The sequence below is a fragment of the Cryptomeria japonica genome, chromosome 1 (assembly GCF_030272615.1).
Source record: "Cryptomeria japonica chromosome 1, Sugi_1.0, whole genome shotgun sequence".
Classification (NCBI taxonomy): Eukaryota; Viridiplantae; Streptophyta; class Pinopsida; order Cupressales; family Cupressaceae; genus Cryptomeria; species Cryptomeria japonica.
The window spans coordinates 221,136,676-221,159,082 of record NC_081405.1 but is presented as its reverse complement, the minus strand read 5'-3'; the positions used below and the strand labels follow the sequence as shown (position 1 = coordinate 221,159,082).

General features: G+C 35.6%; 1 protein-coding gene across 2 annotated transcripts; it reads right to left on the bottom strand.

The window, feature by feature from the left end:
- Window positions 1-1,094: 1,094 nt before the first annotated feature.
- Window positions 1,095-3,484, bottom strand: LOC131042908 (ankyrin repeat-containing protein NPR4). Of its 2 annotated transcripts, XM_057976240.2 has the most exons (4): window positions 3,066-3,484; window positions 2,927-2,974; window positions 2,372-2,847; window positions 1,095-2,253 (listed from the first exon to the last, which is right to left on the bottom strand). In XM_057976240.2, exons 1-4 carry the CDS (start codon window positions 3,223-3,225, stop codon window positions 1,360-1,362), a joined length of 1,578 nt encoding a protein of 525 aa, XP_057832223.2. In that variant the 5' UTR covers window positions 3,226-3,484; the 3' UTR covers window positions 1,095-1,359. The 2 variants fall into 2 exon arrangements, with proteins under 2 accessions (XP_057832223.2, XP_057832224.2); XM_057976241.2 differs by lacking the exon at window positions 2,927-2,974.
- Between the last annotated feature and the right edge of the window lie 18,923 nt (window positions 3,485-22,407).

Genomic DNA, 22,407 nt, shown 5'->3' with positions numbered 1-22,407 from the left:
CAATTTTATTATTATTTACATTTTTACATTTATTATAACATTTAATTAATCAATCTATAAAATCACTACAAAAATAAATGAAAAAAGATTTCGATATATACTAACAAAATTTATATTTAGATTTAAAATAAAATAATATAATTATATTTATTATTCTAATTTATATTTTTATTAAAAACAATTTTATATATATATATAAACTATTAAATTTTATTTCTTTCACAATTATATTTTTTTTATCTAGATGCTTCAATACACATGAAATTTAGCAAAAGTGATTTAATCTGTAAAAATATTATTGAACATCACATCACACAGATAAAACAAAATTTAAATATGAGATATATTTGATTAAAATTTCCACATTAATTAGAGGATTTCCACTCTTATTCATTAAGTGTCCATATAAATCTATTATGCTAAAAAACATCACATTCCACAAATAAAACAAATGACGTACATAATATAAGTGGCTGACATGAGAAAGGAGATAGCTATTACCTATATTTTAAGATCTCTAACCAAGCATCCAATTCCACATAAAACAAGTTTGAAATGTAATAAAAATGTTCTACATTTTAAAATATGAAGTATTTCAAATAGTATTTAGTGCCTGCAATGTACTGACTACGAAAAGCCGGCAAAGGAAATACGAAACCAATGGAGCTAGCAGAGACTGCGTCTCACAAGTTTGCAGGTTAAACATAAATTTTTCGGAGTTGATGGTGTATTTGCACGTACAGCCAGCTGCGGGAGGACAAAATCAACGGTGGCAAATGCAGTGTACCGTTGGAAGCAGGAAAGCAATGCACCAGTCAACCGTATTACGTGGAGCAAGAAACTCATCGGACGGTCCAAGCACATGCAATCGTCTTGCATCGGTACTTACGCGATATTGACCATTGATTAGAAAGGTTAACCCGTTCATTTCATATAAGGATCGCCTTCGGCGAAATTAGATATAACACAGCAAAAATCATATTTAATAATAAATTAATAACCATTACACTTGTTAATCTAAAAAATTATTAAACATAAACTTTTCTATCACCAACCATTACACTTGTTAATCTAAAAAAGACTGCTAATTTTATATCAAGCAAACGAAAGTAGCTCTGACTAAATAACAATGAGTAACACTTCAAAATATTTAGGCAATAGCAAAAATATCTGTTGGAAACATATAACCTTGTAGAAGAAATACATTCTTGACTATTAAAATCCATTCAATAGCAAATTACTGCATGGTGCAAAGGAGATAATTAAGTGGGCAAACATAGGATAGGCGTTAACTAGTCCTGAAAATTACAACCGACGAAACTGAGAGACAAAAGATTGAAGTGTGAACAGGGAAGGGAGCTAAACCTGTACTCTGTCCCTAGTGGAGCTGCTGCCGGTGTTGTTGCGTTTTTCACGAAGCGGCCAACAGAACTTGGCATGCCCAGTGATTAAATCACGGGAAACTTCATCACCTGAACGAAAAATCTGAAGAAGCCCACAACGTTCTGCTAAACACCATACCTTTTCAACAATATCATCGAAGATACAAGAGACACCGCACAGGCGGTGAAATCTGGCCCGCCTCACTACAAAGTGTACGGATTGTCGGATGTATGCGAGAATGCCCAACAACGTAATGGTGACGAGACTTCCCAAAACCACCCAAGAGAGGGTATCAACCTCATGAGCCAGCATCGCGTAGACTGCAGCAATAAACCCATAAGTGGTGAACCCAAAGCTGCTGCAAACAACTACGCTGTTGACAGTCATGAACAACATCTTGTCCCCTGTCGTAAGCTCTGAGCTCATCTCCCACATTATACAAACGAAAAGAGAAAGAAAGAAGGCTATGGAGTCAAAAATAAGGAAGAGCTTAAAGGAAATGTAGGATATAAGAATAGGGCTCCCTCGATCCTCTTTTCTATCAGTCTCCGAATCGAAACCGCCTGGGACGGTGAAGGCAGCGGCACATGTCATGGCGGCCAACAGCGCTGCCACAACTAGTTCTGCGTTGCGTCTGGCTTCGTACGCATCGGTAACCATTTCCCTTGCTTTCATTAGCTTTGTATGGCTCACCTGTGGAGCACAGTACATGAATGGCTTGGGCTTCCCTCGATAATATGCCAGCTTTCCTATAATCCTGAAAGGTTCGTGGTACTCCACGACCTCTCTTGCAATTTCAAACGGTGTTTTGTCCTCGCTGTTCAGCGCAAGCTTGTCCACCCCAGGTACTTTCAGCAGCAAATTCACCATCTACACCGAAAAACAAGCAAAAGGAAACGAAAAGAGTGACAATAAGTTGCTTAGGTATTTCATCAAAATTCTAAAACACAACGAGAGTAGTGAGGATCAACCCCTAAAACAAACTTACGTGCTCAAATTTGTTTCGTGCTGCAATGTGTAAAGGCGTGTCTCCCAGTTGAACAGTTGGCTGGTCATTCTGGGTATTTGCTTTTGTGAGACTCCTCTCTTCCTTGGGATGCTGCTCTGCTTCATTACTTGGCTGCGTATTAGTTAGTGGAGATGGGCTAGGCTGGTAATGCTGATTGATAACTTTTGACATGTTTATCTTTTCCTCAATAAAAAATTGAATAAGTCTGACTTGGTTAAGCTTCACGACATAATGCAGGGCGTTTGGTGTGTGAGTTATTAATAACTCTGCAGCTTCTTTGAATCCCAAACTTACAGCCAATTTGAGAGGAGTTTCTCCTTCTTTATTTGCACATTCACACGAACTGGCATCCAAGTCTACCAACTGTTTCACCAGATCCACGTTTTGTTTCCTCACAGCTAAATGCAAAGCCGTGTCGCCTTTTTTGTCCGGCTTTCTTAATGTTTTGATTAAATCTGCATGAATCACACAGTTAAACAAGACAAACAAGTAACACATATCCTTCCAATTAAAAAAGGAGAAAAAGAAAAAGACCTTGGACTGGCAGCTTTGCTGTTAACTTTGCTAACTCAGCTAACAAATCTGCATTTTATTAATCGACTGGTTAAGCCAAAAACCCAAGTTTAGAATAGCTTCTAATAATGAAAAATAAGAACGTATGAAGAGAACGAACCTGAGTCTCCTGCAATTACGGCCACATGAAAACAAGTTCTTCCATCCAACGTCATTAACAGGCTTGAAGGATGCACAAATTTGAGCAAGTCTTTCGCAGTCCTTATATCGCCATTGTGACAAGCCACAAAGAAGCTCGTTTCATTAGATCTGTTGTCCATATTAAGAAAAACCTTTTCTCACTTCGCCGCTTAAGCCCGTTGCTTACTCTCGCAGGAAACTACAACCCTAGATCGTAAGCTCCTCTCTTAAACTTTATATCATTTGTCTCTGGTTTCAATCATGTACGTTTCCTTGATTCATCATCAAAATAAGACAACTGCACTTTACCTCTCCATTTGAGTTGCTGCCGCATTATTATGAACTGTGAATGCCAGCTACAAAAGTACTGAAATGTGAAAACAAAAATAGTTCCGGACAAGAAAAGGGCGAGTTAAATGTATGTAACTATCATCTGGTTCACATTTTCAGTAAAATGCGGTCCATGTCAATTTCGAATATATATCAAATTCATGGTACCAAAATATTTCTGCCTCTGGTCTACTGGAATTGGAACCTGTGTGTAATGATCAAATTGACAACCTTGGGAAGAACGTAAGCGTTTATCTCGTTCATACTAAATTCGATTTGATAGGTATGGTGTTATATACGGCATTCATTCAAGTTAGAGAGCCGTGCATCTCCACTTTATGAGAATTGTTTCAAGTTGTCTATTTTGTTTTTAATGAGATGTTTTCAATATATTAGGGGAAGCGTATCATTAGTGGACATAGTTAATTTTAGGGATTTTTAACTTTCAAATCATATGTTGGATTTCGATTTTTTTTCTTGTTGTCTCTCTATACAACTTAACTGCTTATAAAGAACGAATCGTTATATGTGGAAAGGTCAAAAAGTGGTCATTTAAAAGTGTCATCCCATACATAAACATTTTTGCACCAATAGTAAATAACTCAAAATTTGCATAGTAGTGAACAAATTCCCCAATGGTAGATCACCTTTTTTTACTATAATTAGCCCATTTTGTGCATCACTACTAGGGCATTTGTGCAAAGTTATCCACAATTGGTACATGTGATATTCATTACTTAACTTTTCATTATCAATTTTTTGGGCTTCTTCACAATCTAATAACGAGGGGTTGGGTTGACAAAAGGTTGTCCACTATCAGAACTATGTCCACTACTGGTACCCTTCCCCTATAATAATAATAATAATTATATCATTATAATTATACATGTTATATTGAAGATCTTCATGACATTTATGTGAATTAGGTTTTATTTTATATATATATATATATATATATATATATATATATATATATATATATATATATATATATATATATATAATTTTGGTAGGACCTTTTTGAATATATTAGGGGAGAGGAGTTAATATGTGTGTGGGTTCAATTCGTGCGATGGTATTGGAGTGGTTAGGGATATATATATATATATATAATTTTGGTAGGACCTTTTTGAATATATTAGGGGAGAGGAGTTAATATGTGTGTGGGTTCAATTCGTGCGATGGTATTGGAGTGGTTAGGGACCCACAATGGTCCACCTAAACCCCAATACATATCACCTTTTTATTGAAAAGGGTAATTTTTTACCTAGTTAAAAAGTAGATAAAAATTGTACACATTTTGGTAGATACATATGGATGGGTGGTCAATGTTTTGCTCATGTTTTTAGAGAGAGAAAAAGTATACTTTTATTTTTCCTTAAAATTTAATGTAGAGAAGAAAGTAAGAAAAATTCAGATTATTTATAAAAGGTTGTTGAAAACTTGATATTAAAATAAAATAAAATAAAATTATGTTTTACATTTTTGGGCTTATTTTAGTACTTGTGTTAGCTTTTTCCCCTCCCATTGTGTTTAGGTCATGTTTCTTATGTTCTCTTCTTCTTTTTTCAAACTAATGGCACTTTGTGTTTTGCTAGTGTCTCATTATTTTGGAGCTCAAACTATCTAGACACTACCACTACATGCAAATTTTCGGGTGATGCACAAGCATCTCATGTTGGCTTTTTGTTTGGTGATCAGCTTTTAGCATTTTATTGCTTGTTTCTTTCCCATGTTGTATGTCTTTTGTCTTTATTTTCCCTTTGTTTGGATTTTTTTGTCTTTGTCTTGTTTTGTGTGTCCTTGCATGTGTTTGTGTGAGTTAAGATCTTAATATTGGGGGCCTGGTTCTTCCAAATTACTGATGTCTTATCTCCTTGTGATATCACTCCTAGTTGCTCCTCTTTCTCTCACTTTCTCATCTTTCTACTTTTGTGTGAGTATTTTCATAGGCTCATACTCTTGTTAAAGTGGGGTCTAAATGTAGCATCATACACCTCATAATTGTGCACCTACCTTAGCATGTCCTATTTCCATTCCGCCTAGGCCTATTTTGGCCCCTTTTACTCTGAACCTTATGTCACTTTTTCATACATGGCTGAGTGGACCCTATCCCAAGACTATGTCCCCTATTTTTAATGGCTTCTTGTCCTTCTTTTGGAGGACAAGGGAACTATGGTGCCCCTGTTTAGACCATGGTACCCTGGTCCACCTTAGTCTGGACCTATTTTAAATATGTGTGGGCTCTCCCCCTCCCCGATAGATTTTTGTCCACATGCCTCAATGTGACTATTGGAGTTCGACCTAATCGATAATTTACTTAGGGAACCCTATATAAGGACATTCTATCAATTCATTTGATCATCACACACATACCCCATCATTTGTGCATTCGTTAAGCATTCTCAAGCATTTGAGTTAGCATTTCATCCTTCAAGCATCATGGAGCAAAGTCACAACAATCTTCATGCAATCATTTATATTTGATTAGGTGATACATGTTCATGTGTTTTTCATGTTATTACATCCAACATTGGTGATCATATCTAAAGAGAATTGCATCATCAATCTTATTATCAACCATTGCAGATCTTAGGTATATCTCCTAGCATCTACTTCAGTATTTACATTAATCAATTCAAGGTTAATTCCTAAACCGAGGTTTGGCCGAAGGGAAAACCCCTATTCACAACCCTTTTCCTTTATTTTTATGTGCAAGAAGTCGACTTGGAAGCTATAATATGATATTCTAATGGAGTTGATAGCAAAGAACAAGTTCAAATTTCGATGAAGAAAAAGTGGAGGACTGGGGTGACCTACCATCCTAGTCCCAAAAATTTTGCTTGAGCTTTCAACAGTGGATCCATTGCATCTCTTTGATCTAGAAAAGATCCAACTTGCCTATCTGAGAGTTATAGGACCGGAGTGATCTACCATCTCGACCTCGACAATTCAACCAAACTTTTAGGAACAAGTTATTATCTTATTCTTCTGCTCAAATCCCTATATGTGGCTCTATTTGATATCTATAGTAGTATTTTATTGTTGTTTCACTCCAATTATCCATTTCTTCATCCTAAATTATACAATTCACATCCAATTTCAACTTAAAAAGGGGAGACAAACATCCAAGTGATTTTAATCAGTATTTCAACCCCTCTTCTAATTGAATTGTGGCTAGATCTATTGGATTCATCCCTCTTTTTAATGTAATGGTCCCTTAGGTAAGATATTTGTTTTATTATTTTAATTGGTGAATCCCTCATTTCTACACCACTACAAGAATAAACAAATAAAATGAAATCAATTCTTATGCAAAGTATTTACTAGGACTTTGTTAAAATGGATTTTTTTTGTTCTAATTAGATCATGATTAGATATTCTTCACCTAGTTTGGAGACAACTTGGATGCAATACGCATCATTTGGCCATAGGTTTTGGTCAAATCTAATTACAATGGATGACATTAACATAAAAGGGTATTACCCATCATTACAAGTACAAAATTTTATGTGTTATTTAGAATATAAAGTTTTTTATTTTCTCTTCCATTTATAAATAAGTTTCTTATAAGCTAAAGCACCTCATAAATTTAACAAATGCATTAAATGGTTGAATCTTGATTGTAAAAAAAATTTATGTTATTATTTTTTCGTATTGGTGTCATTAGAAGAAAGGGTTGTAAGCATATTGAATTGGTTATATGTTAGAAGATTTCAAGTAAATAGATTATAAGATGTCGATTTACAAAATTCATTAATCCTTCTCAAACTAATGCACTTCTTATAGTGGGTGGTTATTGCCCTAATACATCTATTTGGGGAGAAAGCTTGGAAAGGAGAGCTCGCCTATTTCTTAAACATTTTATGGATCATTATTATATGTAGTAGCATGTCTACTTTATTAAATATTCATGCTTATGCTTATAAAAATATATCTTGATCTCCTTGTTACTTTTATGAGGAATACTACATGTTCTTTAGCAAATGACAAATTCATAATAATGTTTTTTTCTTGCACCAAGAATCAAGTTTAATTTATTACAAGTAAATAGAAGTTCCTAAAAATAAATCCTACAAAAATTGAACCCCCTTGTGAAATCTCAAGGCACTTACCAAAGGAAACCTTTCCAATAAGCAATCTTAAAATTGCAAAATGAGGGACTAATAGATATTTTGTTGGTTGTTGGAATTTATGTCATGGTATCATTAATCATTCCAAAAATGTTTGGATTTCAATCCCTCCCAAGATCTCCAAATGCTTTTGATAACAAAATTCCATTCATTATGAACTACATTCTTAATGATGAGAAGGGTGGTTGAAGCCCAATCCTTTTCCAAGTAAGTCATCTAGAAGGACATGACTAGAGACAATATAATGCCAAACCAAAAAGAATAGGCTTCATCACCTTGAACAGGATGAATAATCTATTTGGTGTAAAGCATCAAACTTTGGAGCCATGGATAAAACCCCCAATCCTTCATTGTCCCATAGGATACAACAAAACTCTTAGGCAACTCAATAAAAAAGTTTGTGATTTCCTATGGAGTCCCAATGAAAATCATGAAGAAAATTCTCTAGGTTCATTTAACAAGCCTTAGAGGGAGCCCAAATGAAGAACAATGAACACACATAGCCGCAAGAATCTCAAAACTTGTGACTTGAACTTTTATTGCTAGAGAGAGGGGTTTCGTGACCCAATACATTAGTACCCTCTTCAATTCTAGTGATAACTACTTGCCGTGAGGGAATTTGTGAAGCCCAAAAAGAAAAAAAAGGATGTCCAAAATACGAAAACTTCTCTATGACCAGTCCAGTTTCAGCTGAAGGAATTGAACCAAAGAGACACAGAAATACACATTTGTCTATAACATTGAGCCTCATGCCACTAAATGACAAAACCAAAAAAGCTTTACAAAATATATCTAAGCATTTAAGAACTTGTTTGATATTTTCCCATCTTCAAAGAGAGGAATGAATCATCCCATGAAGTGCTCACCAAGTTCCACTAAAGAATTAGACAATGCAACATAAAGTGAACCAAGAGATAATCAAAACCTTCATCCACAAGTATAATCAAATATTCTTATTCACTACATTTTAAAATTAAAAAAATAAAATATAGAATCAAATTGAAATGTGTTGGGTATATTTATCATTCCATGTTAATCATATATATCTAACAAACAAAAGCAGTTTGACCTTTTTACCAAAAGCACTCTTCGATATTAGAATCCGGTCATGGTATAAGGGAGGGCATGGTCAACAGACATGGGACAGAAATTGAGGATTCCCTAGAGTCACAGGAGTAATAGAGAAAGAAAATAATGAACTGTGAAGGACGTAGACCGATAGCTAAACAAGGCTGAGGAACGGGAACGAAGAGTGCAAGCTGTTACAGCTAACAGATTTCATGACCGGGAGCCGAAGAGCGGGAGTAGTTGTAATTAATAGGGTTGAGCGGGGAGCTGTTATGGCTAACTTCGCGTTCAGAAGTCGGCTTGGTGGTTGAATCATCGGAAACATCATCATCTGAACCGACAAGCTTGAGAAGCCCACAACACATAGCATGCCCGGTGATTAAATCCTGCGAAACATCATCACCTGAACGGAGAAGTTTGAGAAGCCCACAGCGTTCTGCTCGAGACCATCCCTTTTGAACAATATCATCGAAAAAAGAAGATACACCGCACAGGCGGTGGAATCTGGCCCGCTTCACCGTAAACTGTTCTGATTGATGGATAAATGCGAGAACAGCCCACAAAGTAATGGCCATGAGACGTCCCAAAACAACTCACGAGAAGGTCTGAACCTTACGCTCCAGCATCACGTATACAGCACACATAAACCCATAAGTGGTGAAGGGAAAGCTGCAGCAAACCACTAAACTGTAGACAGTCATGAACAACATCTTGTCCCCTGTGGTAAGCTCTGAGCTCATCTCCCACATAACAGACGAAGAGAGAGAGAAAGAAGGCTATGCAGTCGAAAATAAGGAAGAGCTTAAACGAAGTGAGGGATATAAGATTAGGGCTCCCTCGGTCTTTTAAATCCTTCTTCGATTCGAAACCGCCTGGCACATGTCATGGCGGCCAACAGTGCTGCCACCACTAGTTCCGCATCGCGTCTGGCCTTGTAGGCTTCACCAACCATTTTCCTCGCTTCAATGCGCTTTTCATGGGTCACCTGTGCTGCACAGTCCATGAATGACTTGGGACTCTCTCTACAATCCGCCAGCTTTCTTATAATCCTGAAAGACTCGTGGTACTTCGTGACTTCTCTTGCAATTTCGAACGGTGTTTTGTCCTCACCGTTCCGGGCAAGCTTGTCCACCTTACGCACTTTTAGCAACAAATTCACCATCTACACCGCAAAACAAGCAAAATGAAAAAGAGCGACAGTAAGTTGCCTGGATATTTCTCAAATATGCCACATGCAGGGCCTGTCAAAGGAATGCATCATTAAATTGTAAATCGGAAAGAGCAATAAGCAATCTTACGTGGTCATATTTGTTCCTTGCTGCGATGTGCTAAGGCGTGACCCCTCATCGAACAATTGGCTTGTCCTGCTGGTTATTTGTATCACCATTACTTTGCAAAGACTGCCCTCCTCTATCAGCAGATTCATTTGTGGGAACTTTCTCTTTGGGATGCTGCTCTCCTCCATCAGTTGGCTGGTAATACTTATTGATAAGTTTAGACAAGTCCACGTTTTTGTCAATTAAAAATTGAACAAGCTTGACTTGGTTAAGCTCCACAATGTAGTGGAGGGCGTTTGATGTGCGAGTATTTAAAAACTCTACTGCTTCTTTGAATCCCAAACTTACTGCCAATTTTAGTGGAGTTTCTCCTTCATTATTTGCACAATCACACAAATAGGCATCCAAGTCTACCGACTGTTTCACCAGATCCACGCGATTTTCACATTGACTCAAACTGGCACCCAACTGTACCAACTATTCCACTAGATCCACACGATTTTTCCTCACAGCTAGATGCAAAGCTGTGTCGCCTTTTTGGTCCGTCTTGGTTATTATGTCGATTAAATCTGCATGAATCACATAGTTAAACAAGACAAACAAGTAAAACACAGCCTTTTAATTTAGAAAAGGAGTCTAAAGAAATAAATACCCGAGACACTATCTCTTTTAACAAATCCGCATTTTATGAATCAACTACTTAAGAAAGAACAAGTAGTGAAAAATAGCTTCTATTAAAAAGATTATTGTGTTAAGAATAACAAACCTGGGCCTCCTGACATGTTCTTCCCTCCCTCGTCGTTGACAAGCTTGACGGATCCACAAAAACCCTTCGTCACGATGCAGCTTAAGCCCGTTTTTTACTCTCTCAGAAAAATCAACTCCATCTTTTAGAGGTGCTTTCATAAGCAGCAGTATTAATTATGCACTGTGAAGGCCAGCTAAAATATTACGGAAAATGTGAAGAAAGTAGTTGCAGACATTTTACTGACCCATCACGAGTACGTCTAAAACAGTTGTCGATTTCTAACACATCAAATTAATGGACCAATATATGGGTACCAAGATTGATCCACAAGATTTGGAATTAGTGTGTTACGATTAAACTGACACCCTTGGGGATAGCGTAAATGTTTTCTCCGTTTCTCAATAAATTCGATTTTACGTATCTATGATGTTCTTTTCACCGCTCCTTGAAGTTGACCAATTCTTTAGGTAAGATGTACCCCTGCAATAAAGGGAAGTTAATTATTTATGAGAAAATAACTTCAATGTATTATATGATTTATATATCTATATGATATAGATGAGTATGGATGATATTTATGTGAATTAGGTTGGATTATATATATATATATATATATATATATATATATATATATATATAGACACATATCAACTAGCATTTGCACCAAAACAAGGTGTAAGGGTTACGCTGATAGTAAAATATACTTTAAATGATATATTGGAAGTTGAATAATCATATAATGTAAAAACTACATTATTAACTAAAGTACACACTAGCTTAGTATAGTGTCAAAGATCAAATAAAAAAACAAACCAATCAATGAAATATTATATCTATTTTGACACACACTATATATCGTGCAAAATTACTAGTTGAATCTTTCACTTTCCAAGTGCCCATACGACACGAAGTATTTACAATTTTGGCATGGGTAGGAGGATAATTGTAAAGGTTATACAATTTGACTTCACACCTATCAATTGCATTTGCTTGAAAAAATTTAAAGCCTTTTTAGGTTGTATAATTTGACTTCACACCTACCAATTGCATTTTCTTGAAATTTTCTAAAGTTTTTTCATCGAAAACTCTAACCCTAAATTAGTACTAAAACAATTCTATATAACATCAACACAACATAGATAAAATATGCGATGTTGAAAGAAGTGAATTTTGCATGTATATGGATCTAAACAAATTGATGCTTACATATATACATATATTAATGTAAGAGCATACAAACCCTTATTTAGCCAACCCAATTGCAATAGAAAAAAATAATTAAAGTTCAAATATATGTGTAAAAGTAAAAATAAAAAATAACATATATTCAATTGCACTTTGAAGAACTCAAGAATGAAAAAAGTAAATCGTAAGTTTCTCTTTAAGACACAAAAAAAAGCCTAGATAGCTTTCAAAACTATTTTGTTTTCTTTTAATGTAATAAACCTATAATTTTGTTCAAGGAGAAATTATAGAATTATAGAATCTACAAATGTTAAATAGCATAATAATTTAAAATATAGTATATGATTACATTTTTAAATGTAATTATACAATAAAATAAATTTTGAAATTAGAAAATATAATTTAAGATGGAAAATTAGACATAATCATCAAATTTTATGTAACTTGTAAATGTAAAATATTTATGATCTTTTTTTAATTTTGTTAATATTTCATTTAAAAATATATATACATATTGTATTGACTTGAATTTATATAAATAATTTTTAAAAAAATTGTAAATTTTATGTTGATGTTATATCCACAAAAGCTTTCATTAGATTACGGATAATTTTATGGTCTAACATTTTCTAGTAGAATGATTCCTCTTCTAAAATCTGAAAATTTAAAATGGGCCTTAAAATAGCTTAAAATTATTGAAATTTGTCGAGTATGTATATAAAACAAATAGAATTTGAAGAAAGAAAACAAAAATTAATACTTTGGAAAATTTGATAGGAATTCCAAACTAAAACGATGTAGGCTTCCTCAAAAATAGGAACCCATAATCTCATGTTTCCATGCCACTGCTTAACCAGATTTATTCTACTTCTCCGATTTTGAGAAAAGTCGCGAGTTATGGAAAGGTGATGGGCTGCTTAAATATAGCCATCATTCCTCTTTGCCCAGGACAATTGGCTGGCAACAATTGTGCCTCTGCACACCTGAAATGTGTGTAGCTTTAACTTTGAACGTTATTTCACCACTTAGTAGTTGAGAATTGAGATGATGTGAAAATTTTTTCCATCAAAAATAGGAAAGTGACCAAGCGAGTGAATGTTACATGGCAGTGTGAATCAAAATTCACAATTTCAGTGCTCAGGAAAGTTGTCGTGCAAGTTGCACGTGGTCAACCTTTCCCGACAACAAAAAAAGAATGCCGGTGCAAGACTTGAACGATTCTGGCGGGCATTCTCACAATATAAAGCCTATCGGCTAAATATGTTCCTAGATATAAATTTCAAATAAATTAGAATTATATTTATTTCTTTTACATAAATCAATTAAGATAAAAAGGGATCGATTTTTGTTAAGATTCATTTATCGATTTTTTTTTTGTTTAATTTCATTTTTTCATAAATCAACAAAACAAAAAGGAGATTGAAATTGTTCATATTAATGTTTAAATTAAAGAAAAAAAAGTTAGCAAGTAATGATACAATTGAAAGTTTCGATAGGCAATTTTAGAACATATACAAAATGTTTTTCCTACAGTATTCAATGATACATTTGGATATTGTTTTCTGAGATGTCTAAAGATTTTATAATTCTTTAATAAAATTTGTCTAAAACATTGAGAAAAAATTAAGGATTTGGAGATTCTTCTATGGAAAATTTGTGCCCAATTTATTTCTTCTTCAAAAATCAACAAACAAGACTCTTATATTAACCTCTGAATTAAACGTAATGCTTTTACTATAATGCCCTATGATGCATTTGGAGACTCTTCTATGAAAAATGCTAAGAATTCCATGAAAAAGTTTAGGCATTTGGTTATTATTTTATTGAAAATTATTAGGAGTTTGTGAAAAATCTAAAGATTTAGTTATTCTGGTATGATAAACATGTGTCAAAATTTACTTTTTAAACAAGAGTTGTGATGCAGTTGGAGTCCCTGCCTTTTGTCAAAATAGGAGATTTGTTCTATAACTAGGCATTAACCTACTTGATAAATGCGTTAATAGGTTTAGTGTATATCAAGAATGTGGCATGACAATTGGGTTGAACACTTCAGACTTAGTGTGTTGTATAATAATTTGGAGGCATTGCTTCTTTTCCCATTGTAGGCACATGTAACATTTTAGTTCGTTGAGTTCAAGAATCTATTTTGTAAAAGTTTTACTACCAATTGGGTCCTCCCATTTGTTTGGATTATTAATATCATTTTTTGTATTTTCTTGCACAACAAAATTGACCATCCTAGGCATTGTGAACAACTTTGAGCATTATCTTTTGTTTGTAATTTTCTCATCCTCTCCTATTACTACTTTCTATACCTGTTGATTTTAAAACATGTAGAAGTTGAGAAAATGAATAAAAGAAGCTTCTATTAACCTAAAACTAAGCAGGAAATGTAATAATTTTATACAAATATATAAAAGGAATTATGATTCCCCTTCTCCTTTAATTTAATTCAAATCCAACTAAGGTTTAGTTCTTCTTGCAAGACATGCACTATCCTAGAATATGTACAGAAGAGTAGGTGGAAGCATGAAAAGTTGTAGCAAAGGCTATTCATTACAAGAGTGGTGGAATTCTTCTGTCAACTTTTGCATGTTGGTAGAGCTTCCCATACATGTACGAAATTGTTGCTAACATGTTTTGTACTAAACAACTTCCATGCATTGTAAAATTTTCTATTTATTAGTAGATCTTTCTAAAATTTACCCTTCATTAAATTCTTATTAATTTGTCATTTCATCATCTCAAGTAAGAGTTTATTGCCCTGAAAATCATAGAATGTTAACACTACAATCATTTCACACATAATCGTTAGTTTTTTCCTCTCGCACATTTAAATGAGATACACAAATTAGATTTGACAATATTTTGTGTACCTAATTAATAGCAGTCCAACAAGTTCTTGATATTATAATAGGAAAGATTAATTATGCAAGCTAACAACCCAATCAAATTTCATCTATTTTTGTTGTAGGAAGATATTGCATCACCGGACCATTCTAATGTCAAATGAGTCAGAGGCAACATTTTCTAGGCCCAGATTCTTAAATGCAAAAGAGATCGAATTAATTATGGAACAATGTTGCCAAAAATGTAATTGATGTAGCCAGTTTTCTAATATTTAGATTTTTATTTAAATCATCCATTAAAATTGGAATAGAAGTAATTAATTAGTACTTAATTTATTATCTTAAATAATATTTACCTATAGTAAACAATATCATTATTTATTGCATATATTTCTTCATATACCCTCTACCACAGCAATCTTCCAGATGCACCTTTCCTTAACAATATGTACATAATAATTTGCAGGCTACAACAATCCTTCAAATTGTCCATCATGACAATTTGCAAATATCGTTTGATGATAAATATTTTGTAATTGTTGGTCATAATTGTTTCCTACAACAATTAATATATTCTTCAGTGGAAAATATATCCTCATATTTCGTCCATTAGAAAATTAAAACAAGGAAACAATGTACTTCAATTCAAAAAAAAGAGTGCATAAGTGAAACAAAAAAGTTACAATGATAGAATAAAAGAAATATGTAAGTCCTTATAAATAGAACATGGTAATATTTAGAAGTTACAAACATCAGACATTACCAAATGCAAAGTGAGCTTCTAGGTTCATGTGAGCAAGATTCTTAGTTGACATTCACAGAGCTCATGGGCACCAAGTGGATCAATTCATCAAAGACTCCATTAAGGATCACATATATAAAAATAGAACATGATAAGAAAGTGGCATTGTTGAAGAAGTTGGAAATAATAGGGGAATACAAATTAATGATTGAGAAGACTAAAGAAAATGTAAAGAATTTGCAATCTCATATAATAGTTGCATTCCAACGTGTAGATACACTCATTTGTGAAACATGTCGATACATCAATACAATGGAGTATAAGTATGGCATGGTATAAAACAATACCATGTTGAGAATGCTTTGGTACATGAATTGCATACTCTACTTTCAATCTTTGACTTTAAATTTTGCAATTAGTAATTTGTCCAATTTAGCTAAGCAGATTTTGAGTCCACAACTATTTATAGAAATGACATGGTATTGAATGCAACCTCAATGAATTTAAAATACTCAACAAATCTATGATTCTATTAATGAAGAATGTGAACAAACAATGTGCAGAATATAATAAAAATTAGAAGACAAACAAGAAACGAATAACACAAGTTTTAACGTGGTTCACCATGATAGGCTACATCCACTATGAAGTAGGGGAATTGTCATATTAATCTATGTTTATCAGTCATACACATGCTGCAACTAATTACACCAGAATATATAACAACAATATTACATTATGTATATATAGATAACCATTCAAGGGAGAATATGAAGAGACAAGGCAACAAAGGGAAAATAAGTCTGTTGGGCTTCATATACCCAACAATCTCCCACTTGAAGTCCAACGACACTGCAAAATATTAGAGATTCCCCTACTTTGGTCTAATTGTCATGTCTTGGCAATGCCAAGAGAAGCCTGATAGAACTTGAACTTCTCTTTGGGAACTACCTTGGTCAAAGCATCGATTGGATTGACCTTTGTGTTGATCTTTACAACCTACGATTTTCCCTCTTCAACCACATTGCAAATAAAGTGATGTCATAACTAAATATGTTTAGTGCCATGATGAAAAACATGTTTTTTAACCATTTGAATGGTGTTGCTGCAATCATAAAACAAAGTAAATTTATCTTGTTTGCACCTCAACAATCACTGCAACCAAATCATCTCCTTTGCTCCTTCAGATAGAGCCATGTATTTAGCTTTAGTTGTGGAAAGAGCTACAAATTGTTGCACTCTAGAAAACCAACTAATGGTTGCTCCAACAATTGTGAAAACATAAGTTGAAGTGGATCTTTGTTTGTCGAAGTACTAGGCTAAATCAAAATCAACAAAACCTTGAAGTTGTACATTATTCCCTCCAAAACATAAAGTATAATTTGATGTTCCTTTTAAATATCTCAAAATCCATTTGACTGCCTCCTAATGAGGTTTTCTTGGATTACTCATCAACCTACTCACAACTCTCACTCCATGATAAATATGTGGATGCATACAAACTATGGCATACATGATACTACCAACAATTGAGCAATATGGAATGTCTTTCATGAATTCTAGATCTTCTTGTGTCTTGGGACACAAGCCAAAAGATAATCGAAAATGACCAGCAAAAGGAGTGCTAACAATCGTAGCACCAACCATGCCAAATCTATCTATAACTTTGTCAATGTATTTCTTTGAGACAATCTCATTCCTTTCTTTTATCTATCCCAAATAATTGTCATCCCAAGAATTTTCTTCGCTGCCCTTGAGTCCTTTATTGCAAATCTGTTAGCTAATTCATTCTTTAATTCACGAAAAATACTCATGCTAGTTCTGACTACCAACATATTATCAACATAGAGAAAAAGTATAACAAATTTACCATTAGTAAGCTATTTGTAGTAAACAAATGGATTGGGTTCACACCGTATGAAGTTATGCTCTGTCATGAAGTGATCAAATTTAATATACCACTACCTTGGGGTTTGTTTGAGCCCATACAAGCTTCTATTCAACCTATAATAAAGATGTTCCTACCCCTATTTTACAAATCCTTTAGGCTACTCCATGTATGATTCTTCATCAACATCTCCATGGAGAAACGTATCTTTGACATCAAGTTGTTCTAACTTAAGGTGCCAAACAATTGTGAGACCCAAAACTATTCGAATCATTGTCATTTTCACAACTGGTGAAAAAAAATCATCAAAGTCTACCCCTTTCTGTTGGGCATACCCTTTTACTACCAACCTGACCCAATATTGCTTCTTGCCTCCTTCCTCTTTCAATTTGTATACCCATTTGTTTTGTAATTCCTTCTAAAGAGGGGAAAACCTAGGCTAGTGGTTTGTTGCATAAATCATAAATAAAAACACTAAAAGAATTAAAAGAGATAGACAAACACCTATTATACCTAAATTGTCACTTCTTCCTTTGATTCAACTTGATGAAGTAGAGGCACCCTATTGCTCCACTTGATTTTCTCCTTTGATGGGTGATATGTGGATTGCTCTCCACTACACAACAAGATGGATACAATTTTGGATGATATGATGAATGGATTTGGCTTATGTGAGAAAAGATTTGGGAATAATGTGGGTGCAATGAGTGATTTTGGTACTCAAAAGGCCAACATAACAATTTGCAAAAGATGGATGACTTGTGAGGAGAGGAGACTCCAATTCATAGATTGGAGAGAGCCAAAGTGGTGGGCCAAGATTATTTTGAAATGGAGGGCTAGGATTGAAAGAAAGTGGGAGAGGATTGAGAGGACAAAGTGGAAGAACCAAGAGATCTGGCATAAAGACATTTCTTGTCTCTATAATACTGAAAGCACATGGGGAAGAGTTCCCCAAGTACATTGGGAAGATGAAAGGGAATATAAAATTCCTTGGCGCAAGGGAGGAATTAAAAATTCCAAAATAGAAGATTGTGTGGGGAGAATAAATGGGAAAAGGAATTAAAAATTCCTTGGGAAGAGGAGGCATTGGAATGTGCAAGGATTAGACATTCCTTGGATGAGGCAAAGTAGGTGCATTTAAGGTTTGGAGGGTGATATGAGAAAGCCATATATGGCAAAGAGTTGACCCATCCCTAAACAAGGTGATTAGGAATGTGCAAGTGATTAGGAAGAGTGATTAGATGGATTGATAAGGGATTATAATGCATGTGGGAAAGTTAGGAGGATGTGACATGAGGAGAGAGAATGAGTGGAGGAATATAAAATTGGAGGAAATGATAATTTGATTAGGGTAGAATTAATTAAGCTAGATGGTGTGATTATGAAGGGTGATTTGTAGGAACCACATATTTAGTTTAGTTAATTGAAATTAATTAACTACTGAAGGTTTAGAAGAAATAATGGAGATTAGAGGAATGGGGAATAATTTTGATAAATTAATTATAAAGCTATAATGGGAAAATTAATTAAATAAGATTTAATTAATTTTAAGAGGAAGGGGACCAAAACAATAAATTAATTTAATTATGTGGAAGGCTTAAATTATTAAATATTAACTTAATTAATTTTAGATGTTTACATTTTGCCCCTCTTTTACGCAGCCGCAAAATTGGCGATGGGTAAAGGACAATGAAAGATGCCCTAGCGTGAAGACGTGGGTGAGGTATGCCCCATTGAGAATTTTATTAGAAAAATTTTAAATTTTTTAAAAAAATTCTCGAAAAAGAAAGAAAACGGCGAAAAAGGAGAAAAAATGAAGAGAAAGATTGAGTGTGAAGAAATTTGGAGAAAAAGGCGAAAAGGGCACGGAGAAGGCGGGACATAGCAAAAGAAGGGGCCCATATAAGCCATATGGGGCCCATTAAGGGGTCATTGTTACATCTATGCTATTCATGAATCCCATAGAGATCAGAGCGAAGGAGAGCCATGCTGATGATTCCAGTACATGAGAATCACACCAAGAGGGTCTGGAGGTACCAGAGACCACCCGAGTACGACCCACCGATATGTACCTTAACCCTGGATTTGTGACTTTAGTAGAGTGGCATTTATTAGGGCCAATAAATGAGGGAGAATTGGGTCGGGGCACAGACGTTGATTGTCTGATCAACGTCTATGTCTGGGGATCGCCATCTATGCAAATGATTCTTGTAAGCGCGGTCATGAGCACGTCTACGTAGACGTTGATCTAGAAATGTTTGTGTGACGAGCAATGGGGATTGGGATCTAGACTACAAAACATCATTTGCATTCTACCGAACAACACAAGGGGCACGATTTCGATATCTTTTCTTAAGAAACGTTGTCTTCACTTGGTGAGGGTGTGTGTGTGTGTGTGTGTGTGTGTGTGTGTGAGAGAGAGAGAGAGAGAGAGAGAGAGAGAGAGAGAGAGAGAGAGAGAGAGATCCTCAAGCTCAGGATATGATATAATTTAGAAGAAAGGCTAATAGAAGTGATAATGGATATAGGAGAACCCTATGATCTTGGGGTTACAAGCGCATTGGTTGGACACCATGCAGTTGCGAGGTCAACTACATAGTGATGAACGGGCACTCTTGGCATGGTGTGGTCTAGAGTTTGTTTCTACATGGCCGAGGATCTGGGCTCTTGTTGCGATGATGATAGCTCTAGTGTAAATATGGCACAGTGAGACTTGTTTGTTCCACCTACCAACAAGTGATGCTAGCATCACATTGCTTGATGTTTGGCAGATCCTGAAGGTCCCGATCCACGGTGTTACTCCTGAGTACCGACTAGAGAGAGGGGAGCAGTATCTCCAACATATATGCTAGACTGAGAACCTGTCGATGGACAGGACACATATGTCGTTAGAGAAGGCGATGGATTGGGAGTGACGTATCCCTAAGAGCATGTTATTTATTTGTGGATTGATCAACAAGAGGATGATGCCTGACCTCAATGGGCATGGCTTTTCTATTGGTTGGTCTCGATGTTTGTACTACATGATGGAGGATGGCACCTGCTATGCATGGGGAGCAACAATTCTAGGATAATTATATTACCATATGCACATTTTTGTGTACTGGGGGAATCTTGGCACATGTATTACCCTTTTGCACATACAGGCACGAGAGCATACCATAGTTACTCGCCCACTTGGGGTACAAGCATGAAGGTGATTTCATTTGTATGTTAACAAGTACATGGTCCTCCTCCACTACAACAGGGTAGGAGCAGTGTGGTTCTGGTGTTGCATTCTCGATGAGATGATGGACTTTACTTAGCGGTTGTTTAGAGATTGTGAGTCATGGAGTAGGGGTATTCTTCTTTCTTTTGCTCAAACAAAGTACTGGTTATTTAGGCAAATAGTCCACATTATTGGTTAGTAACTTCCCCATAGGGTGATGCGTCAGTTCGACATCCAACAAGACATAGTGGGTGAGGAGAGGACTCACCCACAAATTACAAGGGAGACAACCACCTAGGGAGATACCATTGGGCCTTTTGAGGTCCGACTCAACTAGACCAGGATCTAGACAGTGGTCTTGGATGAGAACCGAGATATTATTGATCTAGAATGTATAGGAGCTTATGCCACGTGGTTGGAGATGCACCGACCAATATGAGTGATAATATCAAGTATTTTAGATGTTGATGAGGTTGCGCCCTCAATTGATGAGGTGGTTGGAGGGAAGGGAGGGGCAGTCAAAGGATCCAAGAGGGTGAGGAGGGTACCAAGGAGGGGAGGTTTGGCACAATCATAGGTACATGCACTAGCATAGGTGCCAACACAAGTACAAAGATAGGCCCCAGTAGTAGGCTTACCACTAGTACAAGTTCAAGGAGGGGATGGGAAGGATTAGTAGGGATAGGATCCAAAAGGATAGGGTCCACATGATGCACGAGGACAAGAGTCATAAGGATAGGATCCACATGGATAGGTATCATATGTCATTTTGGATCAAGCCATTTTGGAGCGAGACAAAGAGAGAGCCTAGGTGATTAGCTTAGAGGATGAGCTTGCTCAGCAGAGGGGGAGGGCTAAGCAAGAGAGAGAATGAGCAAAGAGGTTGCAAGGAGAGGTTGATAGATTGAGGAGCGAGGGAGATGCTCTTAGATTAGACCTAGAGGCACTGACCACGGAGAGGGATTCTCTCTATATGGAGGCCGACACCACCTCAAAGATGTTAGAGGTGTCTTGGGGAAGGGAGATGCTACAACAGATTGAGGATCTCAAGGGGGAGGTGGAGAGTTTGAGGGCCAGACTTAGCAGGGTAGAGGCAGATGTCACTTGCCTTCGAGGGGAGAGATATTTGGCCTAATGAACCCTAGAGATAGGACAAATGATGCCCCTTTTCATAAAGACTATGGATGCATTGAGATCTTTAAAGAGAGCTCTATGAGAGGCTCAATATTACCTCATATTGTACCATGATGTCGTCCCTACCGACCAACGAGTACCTACTTTTACGGAGAGGACACAAACTTGGTAGACATGGTCACTAACTTTTGGTGAGTTAGTGGAGATAAGGACTCCTAGACCACCTCCAGCAAGACCCTCCAATGGATGGCCAGATCGAGGGGTAGGAGATTGGGAGAGCACTGGATAACTCATCATTTTGTGTGACATTTCGACCCTTCGAGGATGATTCATTGTATTATGATCATACACATTATTTTTTTGATATGTATGAGATGGGTCTTGATTTTTTGGCAGAGATTTATGGATATATTTTATTGATGGACTGTTATTATGAACTTTGACTATGGAATTTGGTATGTTTGATGATTATATATGATTTATGATGATGCATATGTATGGTGATTATGATTATGATATTCTAGTTGACATGTTTGTGATGCAAGGTGGATATGTGATTAAATGATGTATGACTATGAGATTTCCATATCATGTTGTGGATGCAAGATGGATGCAATTTATTGATGCCTTTGTGATGTGTATGGTTTTCCTTTATGATTATGTTGGATATGTGATGAGTATGCCTAACCCTTGGTGTATGGGGAATTCAATGTGTATGATATGCATTGTAATGATATATGATAGATTTATGTATGATGTA

What these genes read in the sequence shown, in the direction of transcription:
- LOC131042908 (XM_057976240.2), bottom strand. Translation starts at nt 3,225, where the DNA reads ATGGACAACAGATCTAATGAAACGAGCTTCTTTGTGGCTTGTCACAAT. An exon ending in CGTAATTGCAGGAGACTCAG is followed by an intron (nt 2,975 to 3,065) that starts GTTCGTTCTCTT and finishes AATAAAATGCAG; the next exon opens with ATTTGTTAGCTGAGTTAGCA. An exon ending in CACGAAACAAATTTGAGCAC is followed by an intron (nt 2,254 to 2,371) that starts GTAAGTTTGTTT and finishes TTTTCGGTGTAG; the next exon opens with ATGGTGAATTTGCTGCTGAA.